The 25,953-nt window shown below is 42.2% G+C and overlaps 1 protein-coding gene across 4 annotated transcripts in view; it reads right to left on the reverse strand.

Moving 5' to 3' along the window:
* Positions 1-25,953, reverse strand: part of LOC117818931 (ultraviolet-B receptor UVR8-like) — a 322,536-nt gene that overhangs the window by 15,539 nt on the left and 281,044 nt on the right. For all 4 annotated transcript variants that reach the window (XM_034692069.1, XM_034692068.1, XM_034692070.1 and 1 more), the window contains exon 9: positions 3,758-3,795. In XM_034692069.1, the coding sequence (XP_034547960.1) occupies positions 3,758-3,795 (38 nt within the window). The remainder of the gene's footprint in view (positions 1-3,757; positions 3,796-25,953) is intronic.

Genomic DNA, 25,953 nt, shown 5'->3' on the forward strand with positions numbered 1-25,953 from the left:
CACATAACTATTAAGTTAGCATGGGTTAGCAAGACCTGTCCTTCCACCCACCGTTATGGGGAATGTAAGATCTATCTACGATAAGGTGGACGAGCTAACCCAGCACCAGAGGGAATATTGGCAGAGTAGCATCATGCTAACAGAGCTAACACCGGACACGTACGCCGCATTGGAAGGATTTCACCTGCTGTGGGCGGACAGGATACAGAAGAGCAAGACTGAACTAACTGGTGAATAAGGCCAGCTCAGTCCTGGACCCTGTGGAGGTGGTGGCTGACAGGAGAATTATGGCCAAGTTGTCGTCTCCGATGGAAAAAAAAATTTGATCTATATTCTTGTTGAAATTCATGTACTGTACACCTCCGTGTTTGCTGCTGTAACTCCATGAATTTCTCCGTTGTGGGACGAATAAAGGAGTATCTTATCTTATCTTAAAACTTAATTAGCTTTGGCTCAATGTCTATGTCAAAACAACATGTACAAAATGTACTATTAACTTTACTTGAAGCTTTTTTATAACTTATAAAAGGCAATTATTTTGATAGATAATGCATTGTGACAGGGCTTGAAACATAAAGGTTAGACTTTGGGTTTTCATTGTAGATTTCAGCACTTACCCCTCTGTTAGCCTCTTATCTCAGCACACCATCACATGATGAAAAACAGCAAGATACCCATTCAAAATGACAACTGCAGTCAACACTTCACCCACAACACTAAGAAGAGCACAGCACATCAACACACAATCCTCTACCACAAAGAAATCACAGATGCCTAGTAATGATCTTGCAGCAACAATATGATTAGTGAAGCAAAAAATCAATTAATGCAGCAGTAGAATCAATAGGTGTCTCTCAGCATATATGTCCTGCAGTTAATTAATAAACAAAAAGGACATTAAGCAGCAGAGCATCAGACTGTGGCAACGACTGTCATCAGTCACATCGTGTGTACTGATGGCATCAGCAGGAAGGGAAAGGGGAAACATGGACAGATATAAATGTGAGCGCCAAGACATACTGAACACACCCACGGGCAAAGATGCTAACACTATGCGCACACACATTTGAGAGCATATGCACACACACACACACACACATGCAGGCGCTGTGTGTGACATGCATTTCCACACAAAGATCAAACTGTTTTTTATTCTTATGTCACATTCTTTCAAGCTGATGAAGACCTTAACAGCCACGGTTTCATAACACTGCTTCACTGCAGCAGCCCAGATCATATTAGCATCCATTTGGAACAGTCCCAGGGTTCGATGAGGCCTGAACCATGCTGGAACCAAGCCCAGGATTTCCACCGCCACCAGGCCGGCACACTTATTATATACCATGCCTGATGAGTTGCCCTCATCATTACAGAACAGACAGGATTGCAACCGACAGATGGGACAGCCGTGGAGATCTTGAGGAATACAGAGGACAACACAAAACACATTGACAGAGACAAAAGAGTGCATTGAAGTTTTCTGTCACCTGTTTGTTATTCTATGTTGGTGTTAATATGTTGAACGTCAGGCGTGCATTATGTTATATCATCGTGATTATTTTCAGGCTCATGTCTGGGTCAGTTAAACTCAAGTCAGTAAAAAGATAGCAGTGGACTTTACTTTTAGATGAATACACACTGACCTCTTCACCACCATTCAATTTTTCCTTGAATGCCAAGCTGCTTTTCCAAGAAGCTTTTGTTTTGTACTCATGAATTTCATTGGAACTACAGATGTAAAATGTAATCTGAGGCTCATCTCCCACCATCATCTGCTCTGAATGAGAGACTGTTTTGTCTGCCTCATTATTAAGGTTGTTAGTATCTTGCATTACAAGACAATGCGATAACATTACAATTCAGGTCTCCTTGATAAAACTTTTGCAGACGGTTGACCCTGCTGTCACACAGCTGACATTAGGAATAGAGACATTAATCTAGACTGCAGATGTGTTTGTCTGCACTGGCATTACTGGTTTACTAATCCAATAAAAAAAACTATGAAGTTATGGTGGTAACTATTTAGATATTAACTTTTTAAAATTATTTTATAAAAGTTTACATGGAAAAACTATTGTATTCAATGAAAAACATCTAAAGCACATCTGTTAGCGCTCCTATTAGCTCTATCAGCTCTTTGCTACCTCAGTTATGCTGTTAGCATATTGATTCAGGCTGCGGCACACGCTCTCTGACATCATTCAAATACCTTCTCACCTCAATCATGTGATATAGCGCAGGCCGTCCGTCTTTTTGTCTCAATAGGAGGAAAACAATAAGATTTCTATCTGTAATACTATTACCAGCCATAATAGGGTTAGAGCTGCATGGGTTTACCTTAGTAAGGCAGTGGAAAACTTTATTAGGTTTAAGACCTTTTGCTTTTCTACTTTTTCTGCTGCGACTGATACATATTAGCCTTTAAGCCCTGGAGAGAAAACGTATAAGCTGAGTAAAAAAAAGTTCAAGATGGCCCCTCATCTCACTTCTTCTCCTGCAACAAACAAAGTGTTATCTTTCAGGAGGTGGAACCTTTCTTATTTTTTTACACGTGTTGACGGGAGTAGTTTCAGTGTGGCACTGTGCGGCTGATTACAGGGGGAGTCTTAATCAGGTGGTGCAGTCTGCTCGGGGCCCTTGGGGCCGAGAGTGTGCTACATCCTGTCAGACTGCACAGAGAAACAATCAATCATCAGAACGGCTCCAAGACAGAGGAGAAGGAGAGGGCAGGAAGATAGGAGCGATGGAGGAAGAGGAGAAAGAAAGAACATGACGATGGGGGGGGAGGAAAAGAGACGGTGCCCTTGTGGAGACTAACATAGAGTTATATAGACGCAAGAACGCCTATGAAAATCCAATGAGTCTAGTTAGACTAGAAGCCACCGTGTGATGTAAAAGTGCAGTGTGGAAGCCAAGGCCACGTCAGAGCTCATAACAACTGATGTCTAACATTTTCATTGCTCCCCCCGTCTCTCTAACCTTCACCTACATGTTTGTTTCACTGTCCTGGCAAAGCGTCATCCTCACTGTCACGTTGTAAAAGTGATCACATTTTGGCCGTGGTTTCAAACGACCTCACAGATATCCACCAAAGCCGGGAGGAGGAAGAATCAGAGAGAAAGAGGAACAGAGGGATTGAGGTGGGCCTAGGTTTTACACTCTCTGGGCTCTGTCTGAAGGCTGTGTAATGATGCGGCTCTTTAAAGAACGTCTTAAATGAAAGGCCAGAACAATCCTCAGTGACAGGTGGGATTCTTTATCTAACAGAGGAGGAGAGACAGGATGGGGCCAACAAACACACACACACACACACACACACACACATGCACATGATTTTGGCTCTGCACATAAATAAACTACAGCACACTCCACAAAGGGGATTTCCTGCTCTGTCCATGTGAAGCAGAGGAGTCGAAACGGACAAACAGCAGATCCCATAAAGGTGATTTATAGAATTTTAAAAGATGTGCGTTCTTGGCACACCATGAAGGATATTAAGTACTCAAAGGGAGGGCTTGGACACAGATCCCACCAAAACCTTTTAATCTCCACTCTGGAAGGAAAAAAAATCTTCTCAAAATGTTTTAAAAATGGGTATGTGAGGGTATGTTTGTGTGTGCTATAGAGAGAGACACTGACAGAGAAAGAGAGAGAAAGAGAGCACTTGTGTGATACGAAAAAGCCTGGAGTCCAGGCTAGTGTTGTTCTTAGTCTGCCTCTCCTGGCAGGGCCAAAAGTGGAAAAATGTTTGGCTCACCTCTTGCCCCATCCCCCAGGAGAAGACATTCCCACCATCTGAAAAAAATAGAGAAAACGAAAGAAACACAGAGAGAACAAGGGGGAGAAGGAGAGAGAGAGAGAGAGAGAGAGAGAGAGAGAGAGAGAGAGAGAGAGAGAGAGAGAGAGAGAGAGAGAGAGAGAGAGAGAGAGAGAGAGAGAGAGAGAGAGAGAGAGAGAGAGAGAGAGAGAGAGAACACAGTTAGACAACAGTCAGCAAACAATTCAAGAGAGGCAACAAATATAAGCCTTGGGTTAAAATAGAAAAGAGAAAGAAAAAAAATCAAAGTGGAGGGAGAGAAGGGAAATGCGCAGCTGACAAAAGTGGCTCAAGCATCATACATCAAGCACTTGTTACCTCTCCCGGTGCTTGTGATTGCACATGACTGCAAACAAGTCAGTGATAAAAATCTGAAGAAAGATGAGACCGATCGGGCTGGCTTTAAAGATCATCAATCACGGCCCTGTAAGCTCAGATATTATTAGTTCAAGTAAAGCTGCACTCTTCCATTTTATGGACATCATAAAAGACTTTGGGGGGGGGGGTGGAGGTGGAGTGGAGGAGATCCCCTAGTGTTTTAACTAGGACTGGGATGGATGTGTTTGGAAAAGCAGACCGGATGGATGGACAGCCCTAATGTAGTAGTGCTAAATGAATCACTCACATTGCACTGTGCTCCCCAGAGAGAGAGGAATGTGGGATGAGAGTGTAAGGCCTCACTTACAATATGTTAGAATGAGTAAAAGTGTAAGGTGAAGAGGACTGCGTATAGGTTTGTCATGTGGAGTCATGTGTGTGTGTTTGACCTTTTACCTGTTTGGCCACAGTTTGAAAGTGACTCTGGACTCATTAATACACCACAGTGCTAGCATGTGTCTGTTTGTGTCTCCATTAATAGTACACTAGGGGATCAGGAAATCAAGTTATTTCACGAAAGATCTCCAAAACTTATCAGGTAGTAATTTATCCCCTGGAGAGATACACCTGTTCAAATAAATCTGATTCAAGATGGCAATAACAGGTATACTCAGTTTGTTTAGTTCCACTGTTAAAATTGACACTTTTATAAATCTCCTGATAGTAACTCCTCTTACACCATATGACCATAACTTCAGTGAATGACTGTTTGCCAAAATTTTCATGTGGTCTTTGTTACCTTGGTAAAAATATTCACTCCCTGAGCACACATAAAAAGTCATGACACATCAGCATAAAGGATAAGAACTTTGAAGATGAGGTGCTGATTTCAGAGTAAATATGGGATTTGTAAATGTAAATTTGAGTGCCTTAAATGGTTGAATCTGATTTTTTTTACACATTTGTGATATTTTAAGTACGATTTTCATATAGAAAGGACATAAGCTTATAAGATGAGACTGTAAGCTTAACTCTAAGACAATGCTTGTTTATACTTTATGTGACGTAAAGTGTGTGTATCCCAACACACTTTTAAATATGTCTATTACCTCATTTCCTAAAGATCTAGGACTGTATCTGCTCCTGAGTGTCAGTTATTTATTCATGCATCTGTAACATATACTATGTCAAATACATACCAAAAAGCACATCAAAGGTACAGTAAATGGTCAGATAGACCAACTTAACTCAGACTGTCTGATCTTACATGTTTGTCAAGCCATACAACTCCCCCACTGAGCAATGTCTCTGTTTTCTGTTTTTCTCTCTCTTTCTCTCTCTCTTTCTCTTTGCTTGCCAGTGAGGACATAAAGGCCAGTGTGAAGTCCATCACTGGCTGCTGAATAGCTGCCCTTTGTGCCTCAGAACTTAATTCACAGGCTGAAAGGACCCCAGCCCTGCCATAGCACCTCTGTGTGCTGCCTGATTTAAAATAGCTTGTATATTGCACTAAGGTCTGTATTAAAGCCCCCTATTTGGTTAAACACACCAGGATAAGAAAAACTTGAACAACTCAAAAATCAAGAGGGCTGGTTGGTGTCACCAAAGCGTTTGTGGTTAAAGATTGTGTTTAATTTCTACACAAGGGTTGTGAATGCAAACAATTCTGGTGCCAAACAGGTCTTGCAGTCGCTGAGGTCTGCACTGTTGTCAAGGAAACCCAGCAGTTTTATTAAGGTTTCCTTGACCTTATATAATATATTGGACCCCTTACTCTTCCATGAATTTCCTTTTTAACATACCCAAATAAATGGCTTTTGATGCAACAGTCGGTTCACAGTGATGTCATTTGGGTGTTGTGTAGTAGCAAAGATACTTGCATCAACCTTTGCACATTATAACTTTTCTTACCTCCTACTTTGACATTAGTGACAACAGACAGTTGCAGAGGGCATCAATAACAAACCAACCCCTCTCCTTGTCTGTCTTACTCCCCTCTTAGAGACCTTTGCTGTGCTTGTTAGGCCTGACACTGGCACCCTAGTGAACAAAAGGACTCCACGGCTTAGGGCTGCCCAGGAATGTCAGCGGGTTCACATTTCACATGCAGATGCGTGACCCCAGAGCCCTTTAGTGGGAAGGTGCGCTTTAACCTCACAGAGCAGCAAGAGGAGGGGAGAATGGGGGTAAGGGGCACCTTAAGGGGAATCTAGGATGGGGGGAAGGGTAAAAAATAAGAATGACTGAGTTTGCACTGCTTGCATCTGCTCTTAAAATACAATATCTCTTTCTAAGTGTCTTTCTCTTTCCTAAAACACTGATCCACACTGTTAAACTCTGCTGATATACCTTATAGAATATTATAAATGTTGATATTCTGGAAACTTGTCACAGCCGCCTACTTTATGTGTGATCTGTGACGCGCCCTCTCTCTTCCCCCCACTCCGAAACACATGAAAGTATTAACTTTTAAAGTGCATACTTAAGATTTCTCCCCAAATAATTGAAAAAGCACAATGGGAGGGGTTATGTAAGGCAAAAGTACTGTGAGCTCTGCAAAAGAAACCAAAGCTACTGTCATCTGCTCTCTGTAGGCCCAGGCAGGCACAGATTCAACTCAAGGGCTTCACACTTCTGTAACTCGTTCTCCTTCCCTCGCTGCTCTCGCTATCCTAGCTCTCTCTGCGTTCTCTCCGCTTGCCTCTCCCTCTCTCTCCTTCGCTCTCGATAGTAAAAACTTCAAAGACAACAAGATCTTCTGCAAAAGCGTGAAACTCCAAGCTCCTTGTTTGTTTTGACCCTGAAGCCCCTTGCTGCAACCCTCCACCTCCAACTTGCAAATCCTGCAAAATACATGAGGAGAGACCGAATCCAGTATTGCTTTTTTTCCCCTGCCTGCCTGCCTGCCTGCAACCCTCATTCTTCCCTCTGCTCCTGTTGTGTAACTTTTGTAGAAAGCAGCTCTAACATATGGCACTGCATCTACTACAATGACCTTACAAAACTGATGACAACGTGTATAAGTTTCTTGTGAGGCAGAGGAGGATAAACTTTTCAAATACACATTATTTATTCCACTGAGAAAATGAAAACAGAAATCAATACCACACAAACCTGTGCGCATACACGGCAAACAAGCACACACATTTATGCTAGCACACTGACTCATCTAGTTTGGCCTCTGTAGGTGTCTGGGTTGAAGATTGGAGTTTTGATTTCTTTTAAGGGAGGAACAAAAGGGCGTCATCCTTCGGCAGGTTGCTGCCCCCAGTAAGTCTCAGATCTGTCAAAACTTTGAAATAAAGACAATAAAACCTTATAAAAAAACAGCACAGTAAAAAACTGTTATGCTTGCTGTTACATGTTAAATGACAATACAGAGCAAATCAAGAGAGGCCACTCAAGTTTACAGCGCTCTCCTTTCATCCTGAAGAACAATCATGGTTGATTTCAGACAATTTGGTTGACCTTTGAGATTGTCTTTAAAAGCAAATAAATCCTTTTTAAACCCCAATTATGAATCGTGAATCCAATCACTGGTTTCTCCAGGCACTCTAGACAAAGATTCTGTCAAACAACAAAGAAAAACGTATGAAAATGTATTGTATGCATTGTTAACATGTGATTTAAACCTCTTTGCATTTGTTATTACTACCAATATCAGCACATATTCCATCCTGCAAAGATATTCATCTACATTCATGTCAGAGTACTTAATTGTTTATCTGTGTAGTCTACACTCTGTGTGTGCATGCTCTGTGTTTAGCAGGTCTGCTCCCTAATAGTTGAGACATCTATAGCATCCACAGCAAGGCCAGGGAGCAAGGGAGCAATCCATAGGCCTGCGTAGCCATGGCAACTAAACAAGGAATAGGCTAGATGTCAGGCGAGCATGGCTAAATTACCCATTAGAGAAAGCAGGAAGGGGAGAGAGGGAATACTGGTCAGGGCACAAGAGGCTAATGGGGAGATAAGATGGCCAACATATAGACTACACACCCACCCACACAGACACACACATTCACACACGCACACATTGGCTGCACAGACATGGGTTGTCACATAAAAGGTGCGGGTGCAAACACTTACTGAAACAGGGAAATGCAATTAAATGCGTACAAACTCTCCCAAATAAACACATACAAACACAATGTGTGCACGCAATGAAATCTTCATAAGCATATGCTGATATGCAAATGTATGCAACTACATGTGCACACATACCCAGATGAAAAAACACACAGGCAACACAAACACACGCACACACACACACACACACACACACACATGTGCACACACAAGTATACAAAGGGCACAAAGAGAAGACAAAATGGTTTTAATAAAGACGCCCTCTTGGAGAGGTTGCTTATGAATGTGAGAGAGACGTATTTATAGGAATCCTCCTGTGAGATCCTCTCTGCTCAACCTCACATGTGTGCATGAGAGAGAGAGGGAGAGAGAGAGACTGAGAGATTGTATTATTGCCTGTTTCTCCATCCTAATCCTTGATGCATAGCTTACTCTTTGAGTCTATACTAATGAATAAAAGAATAAAGAATGAATCAGTGTAAGTATGTGAACCACTGCAGAACTGAAAAGGTAAAAGGGGATTGGCCCTTTGGTTTATTCCTGCTGTGCACAGACATGCATGCACATACATACACACCTTTAGGAATCCAAACAAGCTCACACACTCACACTGTGAACAACATAGCCTGCGCACATAACACAGACACATATACAATCCACTAGTGCACGCACACTCTGACACACAACCCCTCCACACAGAGACTCAGGCAGCCTTCTCCTGACTTTAATGCTGCACATTCATTTGCATGCGCCATAATTAGCGTCAGGCACACAGAGGCTGGTCCTGGGGGAGCTCTGTGATAACCGCTTCCCCTTCTATTAGGGCTCTCATTCCAAGAGTGTCAGACATTGCACATCTTCATTGTGGGGCCTGCAGCACATCGGCTCAGTGGAACCTCTGCTGCTGTAGCTACTGCTGGAGAATGCAGGAGTAGGGGCAAAACAGAGGGGACATGGGGGCTGGAGAAAAAGGTGGAGGATGCTAGACTTGGTGGAGGGGGGATTGCGAGAAGAGGGGACAAAATGAGGGCTAAAAGATGTTTAAAAAAAGAAAAAAGAAATGAGGTAATAAGTTTGGAAGACAAAGAGAAAAAGGGAAAGAGTGACAAAGAGAGGTAGAGCATGGCAAAGGCGGTTGCACATTGTGCAGCAGACACACAGAGAGACAGGCTGGACAGAGGTAATGAATGCAGTTATTAAATTGTTTCAGCTGCAAAGAGGTCTATTCTTATGCCATTATAAAGGGAACAATTTATCCCCACTGATCGGCCCTGTCTCCTTTCTCCTCGCTCACTTTGATCTGCCAGCATATTGCCTTGATGTGTCCTATTCAATAGCGAATCTGGGGCAATTTTAATGCTTTTGTACCTCGCCACCGCTCCACTTCTCCCTCCCTGTTTAAAAATAGCTGTTAATTATAAGTGCAGTTTAAATGTCTCTAGTGACCCAGAAATGCAGGTTGGAGTGAGAAGAAGGGATTGAGCATCTCCAAGTTTAAGAAGAGCGAGACACCATTTCTTTCCCTCTTTATCATGCTTTCTTCAATCTCTCCTTTCTCCTCTCACCCCCCTCCTACTTCTTTGTCTTCTCCATTCACCTCCCCTCCGATTCTGCTTCTCCATTCCTTTAGTGCTCCTCCACATTGCTTTTCTCCATCTCTCACTCTCTGTTTCTCCTCTGTGGCGTTTCCTCAGCTCGGTGGGAGTGAGCGGGGCTGGAGGATAGGGGATTCAGCTCTTTCTCTCCAACACCCGAGAGAACTGCAGCGAGACATCGGAGACCATGGCTGTGAAACCGCTTCAGTCTGCAGATTGTATGTGCGTCACACCGAGTCTTTGTATCTCTCTCCTCAACTTCCTCCGCTTATGCAGCCGCAGGAGTGGGATGTTGAAAGGAAAGGCATGTGAAGGTGCGCTAGGTAGCGCAGTACGAGGCAGAGGCGCAGACTATACCTGTGGGGAAGAGAAGGGGCTGTGCAGGGACCCGAGGTGTGCACCTGGGGGGTGCAGTGTTATAAATAAAGCATTAGCCTCTTGAAGGGAACAGAGATGTGAGGGGCTGTCTCTGCAGCTCTCTTTTCCCCACTAACTCCTACTAACAGTTAACCCGCAGGCATGTACATGTGCTCCTTTCATCGCTGAGGAGGTACATGTAACGGACCAAAAAAGTCACAAAGAAGTAAACCATGGGACTCTTGTGTCAAAATCTGGACACAACTTGAGAGGTCAATGATCAACTTTTGAAACAGTAGAAGATGATGGCAAGCCTGAAAAAAGGCAGATGCATCTTGTAGCTACTTTGTAGAACTGTGTTAGAAAAGTTGAAAAAGTGAGAAACTGACAACAAAAAGGGTCAGTTGTGTGCCATCTTACTTTTTCTGTAGTAAATCACAAAACAAACATTAACGCCATTGTTAACCATGTGTGTAAACTTACTCAGTTCCTCCCAAACTTTATCGACTCTCACATTCTACTACTGCTGTATACAATAACAATATAACACATTAAACTATAACATTACAGTGCTCAAGACCTCAAACTCATGTGTAATATTGCACAGATTAAATCTTTAAAGGGTTTTTATTATGCAGTGAGAAATGCATTACTTTCTAATCCATGGTGTTGTGAGGACAGGCTTTACATGTAACACATTAATCTGACCCCAGCACTCTGTACTGACCTGGCCCAGTGTTCTCTTTAGCTCAACAGCAAGTGAACTCAGAGTATGCCAACCTTCACAGGGTCAAGAGCACGTTTACCTTCATTGCACTTTTTAGAGTTCATCAGATTATCAAAAGACCTGCAAAATAAATTACCTTAGAATAAATTGTAAAAGAGGGAATCTGCTATTTAACAGTAATGCGATTCTATATATAAAACAATACATATGGAATTCACACCTTTCTCAATCTTCTGTTGAGATTTATGCTCACTTTATTGTTCACACAAAAATTCTGGTGCAAACAATGGCATGAAACTGATTCGCAACACTTGGGGAGAGAATATGAGAATACTGTGGATATTGTGAAAATTGCTCTATGCCAATTAACTATTCTTCTCCTCTCTAATTCTCTTATCTCCTGTGCTTTTCTCCTCATTCTCAAGGTGTACGTGCTTAAACATGACGCTAACAATGTGAAATGCTACACAGCTGTGTATTCATTCACTTCAGAAAGTAATAAGATATTTTTTCTCCCTTTTTATGCAAGAACACAAAAACACTCAGACCTGTTATATTTTCCACTAATTCCTTAGTAATGCTACCCTTTTCATGAATGTGGTTATATTGCAACACATGCTACTCAGCACACTTTAACCTGCAAGGCCTCAAGGTCAAAATGAGCATGACCTCTTTGTGTCTCCACTAGCCACACAGGCTAGTGTCTCACAAAAGTGAGTACACCCCTCGCATTTCTGCAAATATTTAATTATATCTTTTCATGGGACAACACTGAAGAAATGACACTTTGATATAATTTCTAGCACTGCCTTAACTCTCTTGGGCATGGAGTTCACCAGAGCTTCACAGGTTGCCACTGGAATCCTCTTCCACTCCTCCATGACAACATCACAGAGCTGGTGGATGTTAGAGACCTTGCGCTCCTCCACCTTCCGTTTGAGGATGCCCCACAGATGCTCAATAGGGTTTAGGTCTGGAGACATGCTTGGCCACTCCATCACATTTCAACCTCAGCTTCTTTAGCTAGTCAGAGGCCGTCTTGGAGGTGTGTTTGTGTTCTTTATCATGTTGGAATACTGCCCTGCTGCCCCGTTTTTGAAGGGAGGGGATCATGCTCTGCTTCAGTATGTCACAGTACATGTTGGCATTCATGATTCCCTCAATGAACTGTAGCTCCTTAGTGCCGGCAGCACTCATGCAGCCCCAGACCATTCCCACCACCATGCTTGACTGTAGGCAAGACACACTTGTCTTTGTACTCCTCACCTGGGCGCCGCCACACGCTTGACACAATCTGAACCAAATAAGTTTATCTTGGTCTCATCAGACCACAAGACTTAGTCTGCTGTCTTTAGCAGATTGTTAGCAGACTTTCTTGTACATCATCTTTAGAAGAAATGTGAGGGGGGTATTGTGAGATACTGTATATCTCCATTAGTATGCATGTTCCGGTCTGTAGTTGGAAATATATACAGGAAATGAGGGAGCAGTGAGCTAGCACTTGATAGATAAAAGAGTACAATGCAGTGGTCGGTCCACAGGCGTGGTGGCATTGACAGAACTTATAAAACAAAGTTTTAATGCTGTCCTTGTTTTTTTTTTTTTTTTGCGGGGGGGGGGGGGGGGGGGATGGGGGGGCATGAAAGTAAATGAAATATTATCTTGCAGCAGTGTGAGAAGCATCTTTAAACATCAGTGTGGTCTTTTCAAATCGAAGTGGCAGCCAGTGAAAGCTGCTCTTAAACTCTCTTCAAACCATTCAAAGTAACACGGCTAACAAGGCTGACACTGTAACACGAGCTGAATAGTGAAACACCAAACTATGAATCTGAAAAAAGTATTTGCCCATTTTTTTTTACTTGCATAAAAGGGAAGCTAATTACAGTCTAAAAACTGAAGTGCTGTTATTTATGTAAACATGTCAAGAGTACAGCCTTCACAAATCAAGGGTGTTCCTGATTTCACATTCAAGATTCAAGATCTTTGTCACAGGCTCGTACAGACGGGTAGTGCAATGCAATGACTGTACCACAAGGCAGTTCAGTAAAAAAGCTCTGGAGCATGAACTCCTAAAGACAAAGTGTACAATTTGATAATATAGAAAGAAAAGAAAAAGAGTTATAGAAATGTAGAAACAGAAAAAATAATGTAATTTCTTTGTGAGTCTAATGGCCAAATTCCACCAGATCCGTGTCCGTCTGTCTCTGATCCGTTATGCACTGATCTGATGGGTTTCTATTCTAGTCAATGTGTTACTCCCACTGGATTCCCTCCATTGCGTTTCTGCTGCGTCTTTGATCCGTCACGCCTGAATGCAACGGATCAGATGCGCAAGACTTGGTCACATGACTTCCAGCTGTCCAGCGGTCCCTGCTCCGTGCTATGTTTCCGGAAATGGCACCTGTCGGTGTTTTGACAGACGATCGGACCGGACACGGATCTGTAGAAGTGTAATGGTCAGCAGATAATTTCGTCAATAAATGTCTACAGAGGTTCATGGAAAGATTAACATGTCTGTTTTCAATAGCAATAGCAATGGCACTTTTTTTTTTGAAGTCTACTTTTGGCTTTTTGCCTTTATTGGATAGGACCAGCTGAAGAGAGACAGGAAATGTGGGAAGTAGAGAGTGGGGGAAGAGATGCAGTAAATGGTCAACCGGCACCTCTGCGATGAGGACTACAGCTGCTATACGTGGGACGCTTAGACCGCTAGGCAACAAGCGCCCCAACAATAGCAATTTTATTTATAAAGCACATTTCATTACAGTAAGCTCAATGTGCTTTACATGGAGAATGACAATGTAAAAATAAATAATAATAATAATAGAATAAATAAAAACAGAAAAACTATAGATACACCCAACACACATCAGACACAGCAATCAAACAATCAATGTGTTGCTGCACATGCAGCCAGTCACCTCAGTCATCATATCATTCATATGCTTGAGAAAATAATAGGTTTTAAGTTTTTTTCCAAGCACAATGACAAGGGTTACAGGTGAATTACAGTAAGTACTGTGAAAGTACACAATGAAAGCTTAGCTAAGGTAATTGTGGTCACACACAAAAGGGGGGCAGATTATCATTGCAATGTCAAACAAGAAAGCCATACTTTGCATCATGTCACTTAAAATTGACTAAGCTTGTTTGGTGGTACAATGATGCACTTAGAAAAGTACTGATACACATGTGTGAAGTGCGCTCTCCTACTTTCTTTAAGTAGTCCCAGCAGAAGGAAACACAAACTGATGCTGACCTCCCTCCAGAGTTATAACATCTAATGCACACAACAAAACTGTCCCTATAGTTTACTGAGATTCAGTCCCTTCCTCCAGAAAAAAGGGAAGTAAAACAGGGTAAAAGAGAAAAAAAAGAGATGAGCAAAGGCTGCAGCTGTAGCTATGGACAAGAGTGTGAGCTAATGACCTTGATAGGACCAGGAACTACAGAGCCTGAGGAGACAATGTGATGTGTTGCTGTGACAGCGGTGTAGCAGTGCTGCTGACAAGAGGAGGATGCGGAGTCTGCACCTCATAGCTGGTGTTACACATTAGTATTGTTGTTAGCCAGGGGCATTAAGGGTGATTGTGTGTGTATGTTTGTGTGTGTGTGTGTACAGAACGAGATACGAAGACATCCCGGTCGAGGCCTTGCATGGTGACAGAGGCTGATACCAATCTAATGAGATAAGGAACGTATGCAAATGAACCTGGCCACAGTTCACACTAATCAGCTTAGCGGCCTGATAGATATCAGCTATCTGTAGCATCGCTCAAACACACATACACACACAAAAACATGCACACGCGCTGGTGGAAGTTTAAACAATCGGTGAGAGGATTTTCAATGCGTCGTAAAAATACTGATGCACAAAAAAGGGCCAACTCAACTCTCATTCCAATAAAGATCACAATTCAGACAGTTCATCTCACCAGTAAACTTTAAACAATCTATGGGTACATATGTTAAAGCTGTCCTATCATCAGCCTGCATATACACTGCATACATTTAAAACTAATGGAGGAATAGATGCCACTGTGTATGGGTCATTCACTTCATGCAGTCATGTTGTTGACAAGCAAAGGACACAAGGCTCTGGGACAAGAATGGATGATCCAAAATAACTGAAGGTAAATGGGAAATGTTTGACTTGAGCCTAATAGGCATCCAAAGGTGACCTATACATGACACCTTTATTAATTTCATGTCCTTGGGGAGTTATCTCCCTGCTGTAAATCAATATCTCATTAATTTACATTGTAGATTTGGTGGATTTCATCACAGCATTTCAGGTGATAAAAAAACAGGTGTTAATTTACTCTTGTCCTAATAACGCGTTAAATCACCACTTTTTGTCACATGCTAATTTCTTACAAAAAACATCACAACGTCTTCAATCTATTTCAAATGCTGTCTCTATAAAAGAGTTACCTCGCTCACAATGTAAGGATCTTGTTTTTAAAGGTGCATTGTAACCAGACTGAGGGAAAAGTCGTGGCCCAGCTGTACTACTTAGCACGTCTCTCTGCAGCTATTATTATCTGTGGAAATCCAGGGCATCCTACTTAGTATGGGGGCAAAATGGTGACCACTAAAAGGCTAACCCTGGAATAACACAGCTGCCCTTCATACACTCTGGCCACTGAGGTGTACATGTATGCACGTCAGAAATTCTTGAGTACACTTATATTTTGTCACTGAAGATGCCTGATGTAAAAGTTTACTTACATTTGGTATTTCATTCCCTGCGCCAAAAAGGGGAGCAGGTCATAGATTTAAAAATAAACAAACTTGTTCAATAATAGCTGTTGAGTGCAAGTACGTCTTACAAATCAAGTAGTTATGTCAACAGCTGCAATTTAGCAAAGAACCTTTGAATTTTTCATATTTCAGCCTGCCATATCTTCATACCTTTTCTTTCCCTTACACTCCTTTCTCATTCTGTCTCCCTCAATGTCTCTGCCTCTTGGATCTCTCTCTGACATTTACCACTAAGCCACCTATTTCAGTCGACCTATTCATAAGCAAAGCTGGGCCAAGACATCTTTATGGAAATCATTGCTCTGGGTGTGTTGATTTGCAAAGGGCAGGGAAGCTGTTCAGGCCAGCCTCACTCTCGTTCTATCTCAGGTTAGACAGAGAGAGATGGAGATAGAGAGACAGACACAGACTTCCATAAAGACAGACAGTGACATAGAGGAAGTGAAATAGAGAGCACCTTGCTATAACTATATTGGTTGGCTCCAGTATGTTGGCGCCCCTCTTATCTGGCTAGAGTCCCACACAGCATTCATCTAATGAAAACCTGGCTGGCTGGCCGGCTGGCTGTCTCATCAAGGCCCATTGCCAAAGGTTCCTCTCCCCTGCATCAAAGTCACTCTGCTTTAATGTAGCTTTTATCAATGGCCAAGTAAAGGCAAATAACTTCACTGAATATTTCAAAGAAACCGTAAAAAGAAATCTAAAGCAGAGATGAAGGGAGAGGGCTAGTAATTCTTTAGGGGCACTCAAGTGAGCTTATTGTGGGGAAATCACAGAAAGGATGTTTATTATGCATGCACACATCCAACACACACATGCATACACAAATACAAGTGCTATTTTTCACACACAAATACACAGGGATACACAGAGGAATGCACACACTTGGAAATACAGACATACATATAAAAGGCATTAACTACGGCACATGGTACACATGGTACATGTACGCTACATAACCGTCACGCTTTGAAAAAAGAAAAGAACCCCCAGTGTCGCATTACAGTAGACTGCTAAAACTGTGTTGGCTGGTGATAGCTTGGAGACCACAGCCAGACTACAGTAGCAGCCAGTTCCCCAGTGGATGACTGGGCTCTGAATATGAGCTCAGTCACTGTAACAAGCCCCACTTAGTCACTGGCTCCATCACAGCCCCTCTCTCCATAGACCCTCTATGCAAACAGGCCACTTAAAAACACCATTACCCTGAGATCGCTCAAGCCTTAGCAAGCAGTTTTGAAGTGGTGTGTATGAAAGTGGATGAGAGGACAAACACAGGTCTGATGAAATGAGAGGTGGGTGATAAAATTGAGTAGAGGGGTTTGAAAGGACAGGTTATATAGGGAAGGTATTATAGAGTATACTTTGAGGGAAATACTCTGCAAAATGGTACTAACTGAAGTTACTAACTAGCAGATGTGATATATGGGATACTGGGGAAAAAAAGTTGTGTTGAGTCATTTTTTGGTTTGAACAAAACTGAAATGGAATAATTAGATGACATGGGAAATAACTATTCCAAATTGTGCTATTTTTGGTCCACAAACTCTGATTTTTGCCTTTCTATGTGACATGATTGTGTTTTAACAAAAGGACAAAGTGTCCCTTAACTCCAAATACATTCTCATTTGGGTACATCACTGCCTGTGGGCTCATGAGAGAAAAGCTAATGATGAGTCACAAGCTGACCCATAATGTCCTATATTCACCCCATTACTCCCTCCCCTTCTGTCTCACCCTCCACTACCACACCCCCATCCACCCATCTGTCTCTCATCCCTCTCTCTCACCCTCTTCCCTTTTCACTCATTCCTCTCTCACCCCTTTCTCATCTTTCTCTCATCTCTCTCTTGTCCAGCCTCTCATCACTTGTTCATAACTTCACAGCGGTCGTTAGGCAGTCACAATTTTCCATCAAAGAGACCAAGAATGGGTATTTTTAGGCAGGGGCCTTGCTTTGAGCAGTCTTTCTGCAGAGAATAAACCATGTCCAAACATTAATGCCATGTTACACAGAAAAAAGGCATGAGGACAGGCTCCCTTCTTTCTCTCCTTCCCTTCTCTCTCTCTTTCCTTTTCTCGAGGGTAAGTGGCACCATGACTGCACGGTAACTATACGGGTGTACCCCCTGCCACCTTCACTGCCCCCGTGCTGTCCTCTGGATCTGTGTCAAGTGAGGGAGCAGATTGGGAGTGGGCATGGGTGTATGCCAAAGTATTCTGGGAAGGGCTCCAAAGAACATATTGTTGAGTGGGGAAGAGAGCGGAAATGGCCTGGTGTCTGAAGGGAGGCACGGCTGAGAAGGCTGGGTGAAGCAAGGGTGAGAGACATCAAGTGGGTTGAGTCACTGGGTAAAAGTGAGGTGGATGGGGCGAATTGGAGCCTCCCTTTTGTGAGGACTGACTCATCACTTATAAAAGGTGACTCATGAATTCACTTACAGGTTACGCTTCGCTTCAACTGGAAAGGGGACCTCAAAAGAGACCCATAGATGAAAACATGGGGTTGAAGTCTGATATGATGACTGGTTAAAGTCTTGTCATGGATATTAACAAGTTTAAAATACTCTGCCTTTTTTAGAATCTATCAACTTCAAATTTTTAAAAACTATTACAAAAATTACTTGCAGAAAACATAAAAAAATGGCTGATCAGTCTCTTGGGCTCAGGTTGGATTATTTCTAAATGCGATTTACAGAGAAAATTGTCTCTGATTCTGCAATGTAAAAATCTGTGAACTCCATATTGTAAAAAAAGTGCTTGATCATCACTGGTAAGTGGAATGAATAAAAGATAGTGATAGAAATAACAGTAAGATAATAGGGATGTGAGGATGAAATAAATAATTCCTGGCAAACAGGAAAGCTTATTTTCTAATCCCAACTCCTGGGATAAACCATTACGTTGTGTTACACTGCAGATGGTCTGCAGATGATAAATTGCCAACTATTTTGATAATAAATTTATGTTTTTTTTAAATATTTTGTTAGAAAAAACAAACCAACTTTTGGCTGTGGTCTCATGAACAGAACATTTTAAATACCACTTTAGTACCACTATAGTTGTCAATATTATTGTCAGTTGAGAACACAGGATTACCATGTCAATGCTGTGATACTAGATTTATATCTCTAACCAATGCAACAGCTCACTTTGATCATTTTTGTACAAGCTTTTGCTCTTAGCTGCAATGTGTGTTTCGCCACTCAACCCATGGCTTACCAACTCATAACAGTTTTACGTGTTTTGTGCCCATTGGACCTTCATGCCGTATTCTGCGTTAGTGGCCAGCTGTTTGAGATAAGTCTTTGTTTGTCATTAAATCTTTTAAAAGAAAGCATAAGAGAAGAAAAAAAAAAAGTCAAACATCAAGCTGGTTATGGGTCCCAAGCACCTGTTGATCTGCTGTATGTGTGCATGTGTGTGTGTTCCATGTTATAGGGCTGGCCTGTGACATGCCATACTTGAGTGCCAGGGGTTTTGTAGGGTCAGTGCTATTTCACACACCTCCTGGAAAATGAGTGACCCTGGAACAAAACATACCGTCTCTGACACCGTGGCCTTTGGAATTATTTTTTGCAGCCATGGATTAGGGCTGTTCTTTAAAAATAAAACACTGACAGTACATTTATATGTGTTTTCTGCTTTTGGCCTGAGATTTAGTTTCATAACTATGTTGTAATAACTAACTCTGAGGCAGTTGAATCACTGCCAAGCCGCCCTGGATCATGAGATGCAGTGATTTAACTCTTGACCACTCACTAAAATGTCCAAACTAAATATTTACATGCTTGTCTTTCTTTTTTTTCATTCTTAAATGGCTTTAAGATATCTGAGATATCATGGCGCACAGCAAGTTAGAGAGAAAAATCACGGCAGAGGTGAGGGGGTGTCTAACACAGCCAAACAGTGACCTCTAAAGATGACAGCGAAATGGCTTACCTACTTGACAAATGCCATCGTGTGAAAAGTATGTTACAGTGCCATATTTCCAGCTAAATTCTGAGCGGGATGTGTTCACACAACTCACAAGGTCAGAAAAGCAACTTCAAACAGATTGTTGAGTCCTTGTGGGATCAGGCTTTCTTTGGCTGCTTTTTGTCTTCCCTTTGTCACAAGCACACGCTCACTTGAAAAGGCACTATGGAAGTCCTCAGGTGGATGCACAAATATAACACAGAGACCCTTCCACACAACATAGGCAGAGACAGGACTCATAAACACCCATATACACAGTTGAATGTGTTAAAAAGTGGCATATGTACACTTTTAACCTCCCCCAATCACACATACACAATCCCACATCACAGGCTTGCACATACCATGTGCACTAGCTGGCATGTGGGGGTCATGCATAGCACATAAACTGAAGCGGCACCTTCATGTAAATTCTTCCCTCTTGACAACTGAGCATTCTCATAAGCTCCAGTAGTCAGCTGTCTACTGCATTCTCCAAGGGGCAGGCATGACATTATGTTAATTTAGGGGGCCTCTTAGGTGTGTGCAAGTGACTTTGTGACTTTGTGCAATTGTGTGCTGGTGCCTGGATACATGGGTGTATTAAGTTTACACTGTGTGCCTATATGTGCGAAAAGAAAAGCATTGGCAATATAAAGCAAAAGATATACAACCTGCATTAATATATTGGAATGCAAAGAGAGTTCTCATAATTTGAAATCCTAATACCCGTTTGCTGTTATCTTTGATATATGAGGGCAACTTCATCCATCTGTATTAATTTAGTGCTCACTGTGTGGCTACAAATAGAGGTGCAAAGTGGCTGAATCCCTGTTGAATGTTTATCCAGGGAGGTGGATATAATAAAAAGGCATCTCCGTGCCACAGTGCTGGGCCTGATACCCTCGTAAGCCTGGCATTTCCTGCCCTATGAGAGCCATAATTAAGAGGGTGCTGGACCGCATCAGCCCCTGAATCCTCCAGACCTTTACGTGGCTTTTGTTCGGCCGGGAGACAAGAGGCTTTGGGAAAAGATAACTGTAACGACTCCATGACAAAGAAAAAAGCAGACATGCACGTAGCTCATAAATGATAGAAACATAAAAGGGCATTCTAGCATGCAGCTGGCTCTGCAAGCATGTCTATGTACAGGACTTCAGGCACACACCTGCTAGTACAAACCACACAGAAACTTAGAGTCAACAAAGAGCTACTGAAGCACGTCTGGCCTTCTCAATCCCTCAAAAACTCCACTTCTTACCCTTTGCTTTGAACACAATGATTCATACAGAGAGCCTTACAGTGTCCTTAAAAGGAGCAACATAGGAGAGGGCAACAATTAGTCTGTTAGTAAACAAGCCCGTCAGTTACAGCCCCTCGCCCCGCCTCTGTGCTTAGATTGCTCCGCCCAACCCAGGAGGGGGTGCTTTGTAAGGGAAGGTGCAGAGTGTCAGACCACTTGAGCTCCACTTTAGAGAGCAGAGAGAGGGAGAGAGGGGGAGAGTGGCAAGACCTCACTCCCTGAACTTGTAAGTTAGCATGAGCACTTCAGATTACATGTGTGATAAAAGATATTTGGAAATTGCACTTTTATCAGATTTTCTTGAAAAAAAAAAAAGTATGAGAAAAAAAACATGTGAGTAAATGTGAAATGGAACTTCTCATGTGAGTGAACCGGGACAATAAAATGATCTGTTTTGGATAAATTATTGTATTGAACGGTGGGATTAGTGACAGCTCTTTATTGCTCTGGTGAAAAGCCAGCTGTAGGTAGAGAGACGAAGACATAAAGGTAAAGCTAGGACAAAGGCTTTCTCCTTATGTGAACTTCTTTGTTTTCCATCTCAGTCTTTGTGTGCCTGTCAGTCTGGTATTGGAGAAGTGTGTACGTTTGAGTTTCTGTAGATGTACCTGCATTTCTAAAGCCTGTCTGCGAGCATATTTGAATGTGTCTACGTGTGGAGTGAGAGCATAGGGCAGGGGGTTCAGGGCAGCGTAAAGTAATCCTTTAAGTGGGAGACTTTACTCTTCCAGAAAGTAAACAGCCAAGCAGTTGAGGGAGTATTGTTGTTGGGTAGTGTTACAGAGCTGCAAGTGCCCCAGGGCACTGTGTGTGAGTGACTTAGGGAAGCTATGTGTGCGCGTGCAAAGGGGAGGGGGCAGTATGTGTGTGTATGTGGACCTCTCAAGCCATGCCTCACGCTGGCTGTAGCATTGAAACAGCTCCGTGGCGGGGGATAAGAGAGCAGATGCCTCTTCACTGGGGTGCAACGGGCCACCAAATCGGAAATATCACTAATCGTGTCCCAATTCAATTACAGGCCACCAACTGATGCATAACAGAATCTGTTTTTGTGCGCACGATTGGGTGTGTCCTTGAGTCCGTGTGTGCATCTCTGAAAGTGTGTGTGTTATGTGTGTGCGGGCATGCGTGGCTGGCGTGTTAGTGTTCCGGGGTTAAGGGGGAAGGAGGATGACCCTGCACAGCTGACGGTCAGTCATGCAGGACAGAACAACACAATAACACCCTTGTTAACCAGGACATGGCATACCTCCCACCTGTTACCCCCAGAACCACACACAGGGAGACACATGCTTGCACATGAACACACATACCAAGAAGACGTGCACACATGGACACACACTCCGTTTCTGTAAACACCTTGGGAAAGTGTTTCAAACACCCCGCACTGTGAGCTTCCCCGCAATGGCTCATTTGAGGCCTCTCCTTCCTTCATTTAGCAGCATGTCCATTTATCTCTGGGGCTGTCTGGGATGCTCTCATCGCTTAGCCCACTTCCTGTCTGTCTGCCTGCCTAAACACTGTAAACAGGCTTCTCAAGCGAACATGTTTAGTCTGGGCCTGGCCCGGCTGGAGAGGAGAGAAGTTTTGTTGAAACACACTAACACAGTGTTACATGTGGAGGGAGGGACAGACAAATTCTGTAATTTGTTGCCCTACCTGGAGTACAGAGTGCTGTTAATAAAAACACACTTGCAAACATGCACCAGTGTGCACACTATTTTGTTAACATCTCAATCAAAGATATGCAGAGAATTTAAATGATGTTTGGTTGTAGCTGAAGGCAGAAACCCTGATTTTATTTGGTATTTCAGATGCATTGGAATACTGATACCTCCAAAATTCATTTTTAACAAGATGTAAAGTGACAGAGCTGTTGATATTGACAGGAATGCTTCATAATATAAGCTTCATGTTTTAGTAATATGCCGATATATAACTATCTTGTTCTACATTGCCTTCAGCAATTTTATCAACAAACTTTCATGCTCATGATGCTTATTGAATCTTCAAAACATAACATTTGATTGCAAGTAAGTGAGTTAAAAAACGACTATGAATGAAGGGGGATTATGTAGAGAGAATTTCTGTTTGTCCATCATTTGTATTGATCCACGCTTACTAAACACCAAGCTCATTCCAAGGGCTCTCTCTCAAACTCAGCAATTTTAAAACAAAAATAAACAGACTTTGCATGAAGAGACGGGAATAAATACACTTGTTTGTACCTCAACTGAAGCACATTCATCAATCTACAGTGTTAGTTAAGATATTTGTGTGTTCTGTCTTACTGTATGTTCAAATCTTCGCTTTGTTTGGACAGCTCAGCCATGGGAAACAGTGTGGAGACTAAATCTATAAAAACTGGAGACTTCTGTGAGTGAGTTAGTGATTGAGTAGGTGATTAAGTCCTCCAGTCTCTCAGAGCTAAGACTCAAAGAGGGGTCCTGACTAAGTTTGGGTTAAGTAAGGACCAATTCACAAGACATAGTCAGGCGTGCATTTCCAGAGGAGGGGGAACCTGTGTCAGAGATATGACTCCTCCTGAACTATGAGAAACACTTTCTTTTTCTTTCTTTCTTTCTTTCTTTCTTTCTTTCTTTCTTTCTTTCCTTCTTCTTTCTTTCTTTCTTTCTTTAACCAGGTAAGAGACTCATTGAGATTTAAAACCTCTTTTTCAAGAGTGACCTGGCCAAGACGGCAGCACAAAATAGATTACAACACACAAGCACACAAAACAACACAAATAGAATATGGTCACAGTTTCACATGGTTACATGATTACACAGTGAAATCACAAGATCCAATGGAGCTTGTTTCTCTGTCTTTTATAAGTGACTTGAATTCCCCCAGAGTTACAAGATGTGTCATTTTCAAGTCCTTCTGCACATCATTCCAGGTAAACAGGGCTGAAAATTTAAAAGCCTTTTTGCCCAGTTCAGTTCTGACTCTCGGGACCTGCAACTGTATGATGTCCTGAGAGCGCAGGCCATATCGGCTGAGGTTTCTACACATGTGTACACACAAATAAGTAGGGAGAAGTCCGAGAATACATTTAGAAATAAAGATCAGCCAGTGAGAGAGTCTACGACCGGACAAAGACGGACAGTGTGCAGCAGCGTACAAGGAGCAGTGATGTACATGATAGCTGCAACCAGTAATAAAACGCAAAGCACAGTGATACACAGTATCTAATTTTTTTAAAAACTGAGCAGGAGCATTCATAAAAAGCAGGTCTCCATAGTCCAACAAGGGTAAAAAAGTTGTGGTGATCAGATGTTTTCTGACTTTCAGTGAAAAACATGATTTATTTCTAAAAAAGAAGCCCAATTTCAGCTTCAACTTTGTAAAAGTTTATCAATGTGTAGTTTAAAAGACAGATTCTCATCCAGAAGAATTCCTAAGTATTTACAAGATGTGACCATTTCAATTTCAATACCATGAGCCGTAGACAGCCTGGGAAGGTGAGACGGAAGCTGTTTGCCATTTGAAAATACCATGGTCTTTGATTTGTCCGCATTCAGCACTAACTTGAGCTGAGTCAAGTGGGACTGAACAGTGTCAAAGGCTGATTGCAAGAAGTCAAGGGATTTTAAAACTGAAGAAGATGAACAATACATTTCTACATAGAGAAGAATTTCTTCATTTGTTGAACTTAAAAGCTTGATGATATTTTTAGGACAGTTGGTAGAGTCAGAATCAGGGAAAGCAGAGGGGGGAATGAAACGAAGCAGAGGACCAAGGGAGTCAGTCGAACCCAGGGCTGCCACTTTGAGGACTCTACCCTCTGAAGCATGGAGCATGATATTTATCTGCTGAGCTAAACTGGTGGCCAATTAAATAACTATTTTTCAATGGATGGTGTGACAGTTGGGGGAAGTCAGCCAAAGCAAGTCAACAGGTGACTCATAGAATTATCCTTTCCACGCTAATAGGTAAAACACATCATATGTAATCAATTATTTAAAAACCTTGAACTCAAAGTTACTCTATATTTATCCTGTCTTTGACCTCAGGTTGCTATTGATTATTTAATAAGGAAATGTGTTTTTCCCAACATATTACTAACAAATAATTGTTTTTGGTTTTTTCTACTTTACTTGTCTTTCTGTTCTTGGAAAGATCACTTCAACAGTCAATGTAAATAGATCTCATCACAAGAGAAAAGGAACTGTGTGAGCGAGCAAGTGACTGAGTAAAATAAATTATGCTGGGGAGTTCAGAATGTGTGGTAGGCTGGGACAAAGGGGCGCGAATCGGGGAGCAAGCAAAAAACAAATTCACAATGCCAGCCCAACTTCCAAAAGTGTGAAAATCTCTATAAACCCATCAGCTCCAATAACAGGCAAGAGTGAATGGATGAGAAACAGAGGAGGCGGAGATAGAGGCAGAGCACAGCCACAGAATAAACTGGCCTCCCCCATTCACTTTTAAATTTCCTTCTCCACAGTCCCTTGCACACTGTTAATTACTGGCCAGGCATTCCCCTGCCACCTTTTCACACATAACAAGCGCCCCATCCAGACCCACCGCTGGAATATGCCTGCAGCCGAAGGATCAAGACCAATTATGGCCTTAAGCTGGCCCTATTTCTGTTTAGCCCAAGGGGGGCACAGAGGGTGTCAAACAGGGAGGGGAGGGGAGCAGAGGTGCTGGAAGTGTTACTTTTCCCACAACATAAATGTGTCTGTTTATTTCTGTGTTGCTTGCTAAGTTTACTGCTGACTGTAAAACTGCAAAATATAAAAAAAGTGGTAAAGTGACATTATACAAAATACAAAGGCATCCAGGGAAATCTGGCTGAAGACAAGATGTGGTGGACATCTGGCAACATCAGTGAATAAGTCATGCATCATAATTGGCCAAGGTTTTTTCTTTTCCTTCAATTTCACAGAACTTAGTATTTATTTCACTAATTTGAATACTTCATTGAAATAAGTTATTTAATAAGATCTTTGTACACTTGATTTTGAAATTGAAAGAGGTGGCTATATGATTCAATAAGCTTACAATAATGTGTATTTTT

Source organism: Notolabrus celidotus, chromosome 9 (assembly GCF_009762535.1).
Source record: "Notolabrus celidotus isolate fNotCel1 chromosome 9, fNotCel1.pri, whole genome shotgun sequence".
Taxonomy (NCBI): domain Eukaryota; kingdom Metazoa; phylum Chordata; class Actinopteri; order Labriformes; family Labridae; genus Notolabrus; species Notolabrus celidotus.